This window comes from Papio anubis, chromosome 10 (genome assembly GCF_008728515.1).
Source record: "Papio anubis isolate 15944 chromosome 10, Panubis1.0, whole genome shotgun sequence".
Classification (NCBI taxonomy): Eukaryota; Metazoa; Chordata; class Mammalia; order Primates; family Cercopithecidae; genus Papio; species Papio anubis.
In genome coordinates, this window is record NC_044985.1 from 56,938,035 (window position 1) to 56,950,867 (window position 12,833).

At 41.6% G+C, this 12,833-nt stretch overlaps 1 protein-coding gene across 3 annotated transcripts in view; it reads left to right on the plus strand.

Annotated features, from left to right (window-relative positions):
* Positions 1–12,833, plus strand: part of MAP3K20 (mitogen-activated protein kinase kinase kinase 20) — a 191,289-nt gene that overhangs the window by 175,848 nt on the left and 2,608 nt on the right. For all 3 annotated transcript variants that reach the window (XM_003907619.5, XM_009182455.4, XM_009182456.4), the window contains 3 exons: positions 5,876–5,992; positions 8,282–8,356; positions 10,897–11,047. In XM_003907619.5, the coding sequence (XP_003907668.1) occupies positions 5,876–5,992; positions 8,282–8,356; positions 10,897–11,047 (343 nt within the window). The remainder of the gene's footprint in view (positions 1–5,875; positions 5,993–8,281; positions 8,357–10,896; positions 11,048–12,833) is intronic.

Genomic DNA, 12,833 nt, shown 5'->3' on the forward strand with positions numbered 1-12,833 from the left:
CCTGCAAATGCACATCAAGCACTTGTGCCTCACCACTTGCTACCTGTGTGACCTCAGTCAAATTACCTCATCTCTCTGTGCTTTGGTTTCCTCATCCAAGATAAGGCTCTCTGGCTGCCAGTCATATGTAATGCCTCCAGACATCTGGTGCTGCTTCTTAGTAGTGCTGAATCAGAATATGTGAAAGCAGGGAAGGTCAGAATTGGTGTTATATGATCCATCTATGTAAGAAGATATGAATTTATTCCTTCTTTGATTCATTTCATGAAACTGGCCATTGTTAAGCTGCCGCTTGGGCTGCATCTTCTCTTTTTCATCTCTGATCACTCCCTGGTATCCGAGTGATTCCCAGCCCCCTGCATGCCCAGACTCCTGCCCAAGTGAGATGCGCTGACCCAGCCTGCCCACTCCAGCAGGGTCCCTCTCCTAGCCCACTCTTTACACCTTCCGTCCATCAAAGCTACCTTGTTCTCTGTCCCATTCCCTTTTATGGCTGCTAGATGACAAACCAGCTAATCTAGTAAACTAATTGGAGCTGTGTTGGTGACCATATTGGTAATAATGATAATTATTCCTTTTTGAGCTCCTAATTCGGTTCTGGCACAATGCTGGGAACTGCATTTACATTATCTTATGTAATCTTCACACGACACAACAATCCACTTCTGAGTAAAGACGCTGAGGTTCAGAAAGGTTACATAAGTTGGCTATGGTTGGGGGTAAAAGGGACAAAACCGGGATTCAGGCCCAGGTAGTCAAACTTTAAACTTGTGATCTTGCCCCACCTTGCCCCACAATGTTCCGCTGGTAATGACTTAATGTATGGCCTTTTCCCATGCCGTTTCCATTTTAATAGGAATCATTAACACCTTAGTAAGAGGAGTGAGTAACAGGTGCATCTCAGACTACCAGGGTGAGATGGTTTTGAAAAAAGAGTATTTTGCAGTTCCCATAGGACCTCAGAATAGAGAGCTGTTTGCTTTTGAGAGTTGTTCACAGACATTCAAAGTGATCCTTGAATATTTCTAATTCAAAAATCAGTACCCACATTTCTAACACTCACCCCAAGCCAAAATCAATAGTTTACCTGGGCCAGGTGCAGCTGCTCATGCCTGTAATCCCAGCAATTTGTGAGGCTGAGGCAGGAGGACCACTTGAGCCCAGGAGTTCCAGACCAGCCTGGACAACATAGTGAAACTTCATCTCTACAAAGAATGAAGGCAAAATTAGCCAGGCATGGAGACGCATGCCTGTGGTCCCAGCTACTTGGCAGGCTGATGTGGGAAGATCGCTTGAGCCCGGGAGATTGATGCTGCAGTGAGCTGAGATTGCACCACTGCTCTCCAGCCTAGGTGACAGAGTAAGAACCTGTCTCCAAAAAAAAAAAAAAAAATGGTGAATGGTTTTAAAATCAGAGTCCACTGGGCCAGGCACGGTGGCTCACGCCTGTAATCCCAGCAGCAGGTGAAGTGGGGTGGATCCTGAGTGGTGAGACCATCCTGTAAGTAACAGGTGGGAAACCCTATTCTCCTGCTAAAGTACAGAATTGGTGCTTGGTGGCGGGCATGCAGTCCCAGCTACTGGGCTGGGAGGCAGGAGAGTCGTGTGGGGCTTGGGAGGCCACAGTGAGCAGGAGTGCACCACCGCTCTGGCTGGGGCAACAAGTGAGACACTGTCACCAAAGAGCCAAAAATAAAAAACATCAAGTCTACTGTGCCCAATACCTGGTGCCTGTCACAGCCAAGGTACTGAAAAGGTTGCAAATATGTAAGTAAAACCCTATATTAGGCTCATAAACTTGTGGAATTGTTATTTTTAGTGATGTTATTGATGACTTAATTCATTTTATTTGTAATGATAGCCTTTTCCGTGGTTGATCAGTTAAGAACTGGTTACATGGCATCTCAATGTCTGCAGCGTGTCCAGTCCAATTCGATAACCATTTGAATCCCAGAGTTGTGGACAATCGTCATTGACAATTTATGACTCACAAAATGGCAAAAACATTAAGGATACCTTAGGCTAATTTGAAACTGAGCAGAATATAAGGAATTCCATTACTTTATTTGTGGATTACTTTTGTTAACTAGGCAACGATGACATCATAGATGCCCTGAAGATACCTGGAGTTAGGTCAGGCCATTGTCAAATTAACTTTATGATTTACATGGGCCCTGCGTGTTGGAGCATATTCTCTTTCTCTCTTACCCAGCTTTGTAACAAGCAGAACCTACTTTTTAGTGAAATGCATGATGGCCTCCTTGTCTTATGACTTCCTTGATTATAGTTTTATTCCTTCTGTAGCTACTTTCTTTTATGGTTCCGGTAAAAGTCTTTCTTTAGTAGAAGAGAAAAAGAGAATTTAAAAATAAAAGGTCTCTAACCCTATTATTTGCATCAGTGTTTCTCCAAGTTGGACTTTGGGGAGCAGGGAAGCAGTTGCTGCAGGGAGAATGATGACCACTAGCTTTCTGGGTTGTATCAGCGAAATCTTCTCTGGTCCTTCTTCCGCCTGCCTGTTGTCCATGGCTGGACCCATTTATGGAGCTGGACAAAACCATCCAGCAGGTTCACCTGTTACCTCTCCTGCTTGTCTGTCCCCATTAGTATCTCCTCCGGCTTTGGAGTCATGCAGCCTTGTGCTGATGTCAACCACATATTGGTCATGAAACCCTAGGAAATTTATTTAATCTGTCTGAGCCTCATTTTTCTCATTCATCTAAAGGGAAAATAGGCCTGACTTTCAGGGTTCTGATGGATATCCAATAAAATAGCATGGTGTAAGTGCCCAGCGACATGCCTAGAGCATAGTAAGCGCTCCACAAATGTGAGTTCCCCTCCTGTCAGCTGCTTCTTCACACAGAGCTGTTCTGAGAGTGTGCAAAGGAGGGTCTGATTTATGACTTGAAGTCATGGGGGAGCTCTCTGGTTAGGAGATGAGAGTGAAGCAGGCGAAGTTCAGGCATTTTCATGCCATTCAAGGTCTTTTGACTGTGCTTTTGACTAACTTAATTCCCAAACTTGACAGGCAAAAGAAACTGAACTAAGTAAACTCATCTCTTCTAAGGCTTTTTATCCCAGCTGCTGCCTTGAGAAGGTTCTTGCTATTTCAGAGAAGAGCAATCATGACACCAAACAGTCATTATCCTGCCCAGTTATCTCAGAACCCACGTTGCCTGGGTAGCAGTGGCTCCAAAACAAAGAAATACTGAGAGATTTGTCAATTCTGAGAAACTAATTTGACTTACGTTAGCCAAGAGCCAGGTTTTCATTTTATTGAATAGACCTTTTCCTTCACTAATTGGCTCTCCATTTTGTGAATATGGCTGGGCAAAGAGGGTCAGACGTGGGCCCTGCTTGGTTTGCAATTCATCTAGAGGCTTTCCTAAAACATCAGGCACCCCCAGCTTCCTGTTGAAGCCAACAGGCTTTCAACAGCCTCTTTGTTGATGCCTTTCCATAAGAATTATGTCTGAGCTTGCTCTAGGAAACATTCCAGGTCCACTCTTATTTATGAGGGCATTTTCCAGTTTCAGCATGTAAGGTGCTTGGTACATTAGCCTTAATCCTCAGGATTCTTCATTCTTCAATAAACACAGAGCCAGGAGCAATGGCTCATGCCTCTATCCCAGCTACTTGGGAGGCTGAGGTGGGAGGATTGCTTGAGACCAAGTGTTCAAGACCATCTTGGGCAACACAGCAACATACTATCTCTAAAAAGGAAATTTAAAAAAATAGGTAGATAGGCAACCAGACAGACAGAATGTGCCTTTATGGTCCAGGGGTCAAATTTGGTACAAAGACATGAGTTTATTTTCCTTTGTTTATCCCCATTTTTATTATTAAATTATTTATACCGCAAAGTTGAAAGAATTTTACAGTGAACCCTCATAGCCCCTATTCAACCATTAACATTTTACTATACTTGGCTTATCACATACACTTGGTTTATCCATCTACCCCTCCCTCTAGCCATCCATCAATCTTTATTTTTTGATACATTTCAAATTAATTTCCAGACATCAGTATACTTCCTCCTAAATATTTCAGTGTGCTAGAATAATAAATGCAGTTCAGGTGTAGTGGCTTATACCTGTAATCCCAGCACTTTGGGAGGCTGAAGTGGGAGGATCACTTGAGCCCAGGAATTTGAGACGAGCTTGAGCAACAACATAGTGAAACCCCACCTCTACAGAAAATTAAAAATAAGAAAATGTTAGCTGAGCATGATGGCACGTGCTTGTGGTCCCAGCTACTTAGGAGACTGAAGTGGGAAAATCGCTTGAGCTTGGGAGGTCAAGACTGCAGTGAGTGGAGATCATGCTACCTGGGTAACAGAGCAAGACCCCTTCTCAAAAAAACTGTTTTAATAATCACTATAAAATTAATTAAAAAGAGAAATACACAGATGTAAAATGTACATTCATTGAGTTTTGACCAATGCATGCACCTGTGTAACCCAAACCTCTATCAATAGAGCACTGCTACCCCCAGAAAGTTTCCTCATACCCCTTGTAAGTCCCCATCTGCAGAAGCAAGCACCCTTCTGAATTTTTCTACCATTAATTAGTTTTGTCTGTTCTAGAATATCATATAAATGGAATCATTAGGTTGTTCTTTTTTTCTATATACTTCTTTCACTCACTATAATGTTTTTGAGATTTATCCAAGTTGTTGCATGTATCAGTAATGTCTTCCTTTGTATTGCTAAGTAGTATTCCATTCTATGAATATATCACAGTTTATCCATTCTCATTTTGATGGATGCTTGGCTTGTTTCAAGTTTCCTAGTTAACATGATAAAGCTGCTAAGAACATACCTAGGCAAGTCTTTTTTCATTTCTCTTGGGTAAATACCTAGGAGTAGAATTTCTGGGTCATAGGATAGGCATATATTTGGTTTTATAATAAATTATCAAAATTTTTCTGAAGCAATTGTACCATTTCCCACCAACAATGTATTAATATTAATATGAGAGTTCCAGTAACTCTAAATCTTAGCCAACATTTGATGTTATCAGTCAGCCATTCTGATGGGTGTATAGTGGTACCTCATTGTGGTTTTAATTTGCATTTTCCTGTTAATGAATGATATAAAGCACTTTTCCATTATATGGTGATTTTATTAAAAATTTAATTAACATACCATTGTTTAAAAATCAAGAGTTTTACATAAGGATCCTAATTCTCAGCTGTTCATGAAATATTAAAGGACCTAGCAAAACTGGGCTCATATTTCCACATGGGAACAATCAACAGAAGTCACGAAGTAGCTGTGCCTTTAGGGGAACTGTTCTTTGGTTTCCCAGAGTCCCTCACCCACCCCATAACTCCCTAGTTGTCCATTATCATTTATCAACACATTTGCACTGTTGTTTTCCTTCTTAAGAGGCAAGTGAGAGTTTCTTGAACCCACATCATTATCAATCTAGGAAGATTAAAGGTGGATCAAGAGGGCCTTATATTTCAAGAAAAGTAGAAAACCACATTTCTTTGTGGTAATGAAAAAATGTTCCTACAATGTTTAATATGTAAATTAAATGAGTCTATTTTAAAAGGTTGCCACTTAAAGCTTTATAAGGAAACTGCCTGGCTTTACTCCTTTTTATTATCTGCCCGGTCCCTTCAGGATTTTGAGTTTGTAAGTCCTATAATAGAACACTTAAAACTGACACATTATGTCTCTAGGCTGCACTAACTGGGGCTTATTTAGATATACATAGGAATCTAATTTCATGTCCTTTTACTGAAAAAGGAAAAAAAAAAGCCACTCCAATAATACTTCATTTAGAATATTTTATGTGTTATGAAACATTGACACTAAAAAAAAATTGTTTCACTTTCTCAAATTATATAATTTTGTTTTTAATTCCAGGATTGTAAGTGGAAAATGTATATGGAGATGGATGGGGATGAAATTGCAATAACCTACATAAAAGATGTGACATTCAACACTAACTTACCTGATGCGGAGATTTTAAAGATGACAAAGGTAGGGTTCTATTTACGGCTTAAAAGCTCTTTTGAATTCAGAGATATCAAACAAAGACATTAAAATACCCCAGCAGTGTGCTTTTGTGCTTGTCCATGCTCACATCAGCTCAGCCTCGAGCTGGCTGTTGAAAGGCACATTTTATTTAGCAGATTGAGATCATAATAGGTTTTTGTTAAAATTCCACTTATGCTGTGTGAACTAAAAAGCACTGCAAAAAGGTATCATTTAATTTTTTTAAAATTTTTTTCTTCTATATTTCTTTATGCTTACTCTGTCATTTATTAAAGGAAGGAAAATGTGAACGATGAAAATATTTACTTCAAATTTTGAGTACTTTTAAACTTTGGAAAACTTAGACTTTCTTGGTTGAGAAAGACTTTCTTGGTTGAGGTCAATTCCCTGAAGGACTGAGATGAGGTTCATTATGAGGCACACATTGAAGTCTTAATGGCTTCCTTAAGTCCACACTATGAATTCCTGGAGTGACTAGAAAGCATGCTACTACTCCAGGGCCAATGGGAAGCATGCTGAGGAAAACACTGAAGAAAGACTTGCGGAAATGCTTAGCTCGCTCCTCAAAATGGAAAAAAAATTCAATTCTGTCCCAATCATACTGGAAAAATACATATGAGACTTCAATTGTAGAAGGTCAACAACTTCAGGTGAATAACCATGAAGTCAACAGGACAGTCACCCTGGCCTCACATAATCCGTTAACTGTGATACACTATTAACCAGGTCTTTGGTTTCAGTGAAGAAAGTGGGGCTTGTAGCAAAGAACCCAGGTACAAACATCAGTAGGGAACTAAAATGGTTCTTCAAAGACATGCATTAGAGAGAACACATTGCATTAGAGAGAAGACATTGTAAATGTGTTCTCTTCCTAGGCATCAGAATGCTAAACAACCAAGTCATTTTAATTTACAAGTGGACATCAAGCAGATTGATTTGATATTCATTGTTGGATTCCACTGTGTATCTAGGAGTTATTTCCATGGCATTATTTATCTATAAGGGTTATGACTTGGTTTTACCTTTTTCTTATTTTGCTGGGACATAATATGTTGTCTTGAAGACTGGAAATATATTTTCTTTCTTCCCCACCCATGTCGTGGAGTTGTAAAACTGAATATAAGTGTTTCTGCTATCATGCCATACATATGAAATCACACAGCAACATTAACAGGCTTATAGGAAAACTAGAACTGGAACAGACCAATCAAAAGTTATAGAATTTTTAAACATCAACAGAAACAACAACAATCCTAATTTAAAACAGACAAACAACAACAACAACAAACTAGCCCAGGTTGGGTGCGGTGGCTCATACCTGTAATCCCTGCACTTTGGGAGGCTGAGGGGAGCAGATCACTTGAGACCAGGAGTTGGAGAACAGCCTGGACAACATGGTGAAACCCAGTCTCTACTAAAAATACAAAAAATGAGCCAGGTGTGGTGGCATGCTCCTGTAATCCCAGCTACTTGAGAGGCCGAGGCTTGAGAATCACTTGAACCCGGGAGGAAGAGTTTGCAGTGAGCCAAGATTGCGCCACTACACTCCAGCCTGGGCAACAGAGTGAGACTCAGTCTCGAAGAAAACCTGGCCCAGCTAAATCTCTATCACATTTTCTTTGAACCCAGCTCACGGTCAGTCATTCCTTTGCAGCCTTAAACCTGAAGTGAAAGGGGGATGGGGGGAGAGTGCAGCTTATTTCTGAGGCCGTTTTCATCATAATTAAAATAGGATCAAAGGCACAGGCTTCCTCACTAATCCTTTGTTTTAATATAGTGGGAAAACATAACCACGGTTTCTTCACGTGTATGTGCAGCTTGGCTGGATAGTGTGATGTTATGGAAAGCAGAGGGATTGTTGAAGCCACTGAACCAGCCACGGCTTTACTCAAGGAAAGCACTTCTGGGTCTTCTCATATTGCTATGGATTTCTCTTAATTGTGGGAAAGTTTTCCAACGGATGCTTCAAACTTTAGCATGAATCAATGACATAATGATAGGACTGAGTGATAGCAAATGTTATATCGGAAAAGAAGATTGTGGGAGGCCGTGACTAGCTGTTTACAAATATACAAAAGGATGTCTTATGAAAAGCAAAACTCCAAACATTAGCATGTTGTGAGTGATCACATGAGAACTGACAAGGCTTTCATGATAATCTGATGTTATGCCCCTATTTGCTAATTGTGTATGACACAACTGGCCTCAAAGAAACATACTATAGTAGAGCTGACTGTGTTATGGTACTACACCATCCTAACTTTTGTTTTTCAGCCACCATTTGTAATGGAGAAGTGGATTGTAGGAATAGCAAAAAATCAGACTGTGGAGTGCACTGTCACATATGAGGTAAGCTCTGGGGGCAAGAGGCTGGTGGCCCCACCAACAGTGAATGAATATAAATTTATCTGTTACCTCAGAGCATATAATTTATTGGAATGTACTGGGAGATAAACCAACCATCATGACCATGGGATCAATATAATTTATCTAACAACATGTTGGGAAGAAAAGAGAACAGGATAAACTTACCCAGATAGAGACTGAGGTAGTGCTTCATTCATTCATTAGTTATGGACTGAACACCTTCTGTATACCATGTCAGATGTTTGGTATTGGGGATACTAATACTTAATACTAATTTTTTAAAAATCAACAAGATCTTTGTGGCTGGTGGGACATACACCTTACAAGGTACATAAACCTAGTGGGAGTGGGTGGAAGGCAACAGTTATAGTACAGTCTTGGCACTCCTGGAGATATTAGTGTGCACCCACCACCAAAGGGACATGCATTTCATTCATTCATCCAATTCATTCATTCAAGAAACATTTATTAAGGATCTACCATGAACCAGGCACTGTTAGAGGTGCTTATACCAGTTTGATCACACTAACTTCATGTAAATCAATACTGAAAAATATCGGCCCGGCACAGTGGCTCACACCTGTAATCTCAGCACTTTGGGAGGCTGAGGTGGGCAGATCACTTGAACCCAAGAGTTTGAGACCAGCCTGGGCAACATTATGAAACCCTATCTCTACGAAAACTACAAAAAGCAGCTGGGTGTGGTGGCACATGTCTGTGGCCCCGGCTACTCGGGAGGTTGAGGTGGGGGGATTGCTTGAGCCCAGGAGGTTGAGGCTGCAGTGAGCCGAGATCACACCACTGTACTCTAGCCTGGGTGGCACAGTGAGACCCCGTCTCCAGGATTTAAAAAAAAAAAAAAAAAACTGAAAGATATTATTATCCTCATTTTGCAGATAGGAAAAACAGGCTCAGAGAGATGAAAGGAAGGCCTGAGGTATGAGGTACTCACTGACAGAATTGTTGAAGTCACTTCCATGTTTTCTGACTATAAAAAAACACTTTCTGCTCTTCCCTGGCTACCCTGTTAGCTCCCAGTGGCTGCAGTAAGATGAAGTCCACCTCAAAGAGGACTTTGTGAGTGTGGCATTTTGATGGTTTCCTGGGCTGCCAGGATTTGGCTTTTCAGTATTAGAAATACAAACTCTGGGCCAGGCATGGTGGCTCATGTCTGTAATCCCAGCACTTTGGGAGGCTGAGGCAGGGGGATCACCTGAGGTCAGGAGTTCGAGACTAGCCTGGTCAACATGGTAAAACCTCATCTCTACTAATAATACAAAAATTAGCTGGGCATGGTGGTGCATGCCTATAATCCCAGCTACTCAGGAGACTGAGGCAGGAGAATCGCTTGAACCCAAGAGGTGGAGGTTGCGGTGAGCCAAGATTGCGCCATTGCACTCCAACGTGGGAGACAAGAGCAAAACTCTGTCTCAAAAAAAAAAAAAAAAACCTCTGGCCAGGCTGGAAGCCAAAAAGTTTTACAGCAGTTATTTATCCTTACCTGCTGGGGTGCACAGGTTGTCAGGCATCTGAGAAGAAGTTACATTATTTGTCAAAGCATTGCTTGTAAGGTACAAAACCCAAACAAAAGAGGCTGGTTGGTCTTGAGGAAGTTGGAATCCAGACTATTCTAAAGTCTGTTAACTGGTCCTCACTACTCAGGAAAAGCCCTCTTGTTAGTAATCGGACAATTAGAACAACCAGATTCTATCTCTGCCTGCCTTAGACAGTTTTGGAGACAGCACACCCAGTTCTTTTTCTTCTTCTCTCTCCCTCCTCCTCCTTTTTTAGACCCCATGATGATATGCCACTTTTGTCTGGGTTTTTCACTTCAGAGTTTTTAAAAACAGATTTCCCTAACCGTATTGAACCTGGAGACTCTTTAATGGACACTGATTGGTGACAGCTAGTGAGGAGGGAGATTTCAGGACAAGAAAGTGATGTGTCTTGACCTAGTGTCCTCTTCCTGGTCCCCATTTCTTACTTTTTGATCCTGTCTCACTTTTGCATCTGAGACCGTTCCCCCTCCATGTAGGTGATTCACCCCACCGCATTCACTCAGTTCCCTTGATGATCCAAATTCACTCTGAGGCAAACATGGTAGTCACATTTTCATTTATTCAACAAAATATCTGCCTTCAAGTACTATAAATAGAAGAGGTAAATTTTTATTTCTTATTAAACAAAGAAGTAAGTTGAGATTTGTCAAATATAATAAATTCTGGGAGAAGACAACCATATTTTTAGCTACTATAGTTTACTAAGAAATATATGTTATAATTCATTAAGGAATAAGTGCTATAACCCACTAAGAAATAAAGTGGTTAAACATTTTCTTTTCATCAAATGAGCATATTTGGGCCAACCGTTCAGAATATTTTCCTAGTGCATTATGATAGTGTTCTAAGAAGTGAAATTGAAGTGATATAATAACCTGGATGTCTTTCTTTCCTATTTTATATGTGTTTGTCTATTTGGTTATATGTGTCTTTTTTTTTTTTTTTTTTTTTTTTTTTTACCAGAGTGATGTTAGAACTCCAAAAAGCACTAAACATGTCCATTCGATTCAGTGGAGTAGAACAAAACCTCAGGATGAAGTGAAAGCAGTCCAACTTGCCATTCAGACATTATTCACCAATTCAGACGGCAACCCCGGAAGTAGGTCTGACTCAAGTAAGTTAGTGTTCCCGTATTAGATGTGTGCTAGATTCCAGAAACTTAATTATGACATTTTCAGATGATCTGAAGACTCAGAGGATACCACCTCAATCAGTTAAGATCTATCTTTGAGCTTCAAGTAGCAGAAAACCCAGTTTCAACTGCCTTACTCCAGTAGTTTCCCAAGTGTGGCCCCAGGACCAGCAGCATCGGGATCACCTGTGAACTTACTAGAAATCCAGATCCTCAGGCCCAAACCTAGACTTACTGAACCAGAACTCTGGGGGTAGGACCTGCAATCTGCATTTTAAGGAGCCTTCCCGGTGATTAAGAACAACTCTAAAGTCCTTAAACCACTGATTTAAACTGTAATAAAATTTATTATCTTCCATAACAAGAAGTTCAGAGGCAGGGCAGGCTCCAGGTGCAGTAAGATAAGCCGGCTCAACCATATTCAGATAGTGGAATGAACCTTCCTTTCTTTCCGCCCTGCCATGCTCAATAGGCTGCCTTTGCCCTCGGCTCCTCTCCTGTTTACAGTCATCACACAAAGATATGGCAATCGCCAGAGGAAATAACGGGTTAGGTCCCTACCTGTTCTTATATATAGGAGTAAGGAAAACTTTTCTAGAACCCCCCAACAGACTATCCCTCACCAATTCTGCTTTGGCCAGAATAGAGCAACTTGTCCGTCCCTAAACTAATTAAAGTCGATCCCTGGAGCCAGAATGCGGTCAACTCTCCCGATCACATGGCTACATGGAGGGGGTTGGAGACTGAGCAAAATCAGGGTTCTATTGGAAGCCAAAATTCCAGAGAAGTCAATGGGAGGGAAAGAAGGCACTGTGATTCTGTATGATACTGCTCATGTGAAGTATCTACTGTAGTCAAAGTCATAGAAACAGGAAGGAGAAGATAGTTAACAAGTGGGAGTCGGGGGCAGGGGAGAAGGGAAGGGAAAAGGGCAAAGAGGAAAGTAGAGATTAGTGGGTCTAGAGTTTCGGTGTTGCAAGATGAAACAATTATAGAGATCTGTTGCACAACAATGTGAATATACTAACAGTGAACTATAGGCTTAAAAATGGCTAGGATGGGCCGGGCGCGGTGGCTCACGCCTGTAATCCTAGCACTTTGGGAGGCCGAGGCGGGCGGATCAGAAGGTCAGGAAATCGAGACCATCCTGACTAACACGGTGAAACCCCGTCTCTACTAAAAATACAAAAAACTAGCCGGGCGAGGTGCCGGGCGCCTGTAGTCCCAGCTACTCAGGAGGCTGAGGCAGGAGAATGGCGTAAACTCGGGAGGCGGAGCTTGCAGTGAGCCGAGATCCGGCCACTGCACTCCAGCCTGGGCGACAGAGTGAGACTCTGTCTCAAAAAAAAAAAGCTAGGATGGAAAAATGTGGTTGTTACCACAATAAAATACACACATACATACAATAACAACAACAAAAGAAGGCGTTGTGATGCACTGAAGCCTGGGAGGAGTCTCTGGAATTGTCTGGGCAAGTCACTCACCTCAGAGGCATGGGTCACCTGTGCGCAGGCAGTGAGGGAGACGGAGACACGCATGCTCCGATACCCTCCACACGCGTCATCTGCGCGAGCAAAGGGTGGAGTAGCCGAGGAAGCTGAGGCTGGGAGGACCACCCAGGAACTCCAGCAACATTGTTCAGGCTCGGGGGAGCAGAAAAGATCTCAGGTGTGAGGAACTTGCTTATTCACTGAAATATAGCTTACTAAATGGTCCTTGTCAATTCACCATTTTCTTTTATCTTAACTTCTTCCTACTTGCCAACGCA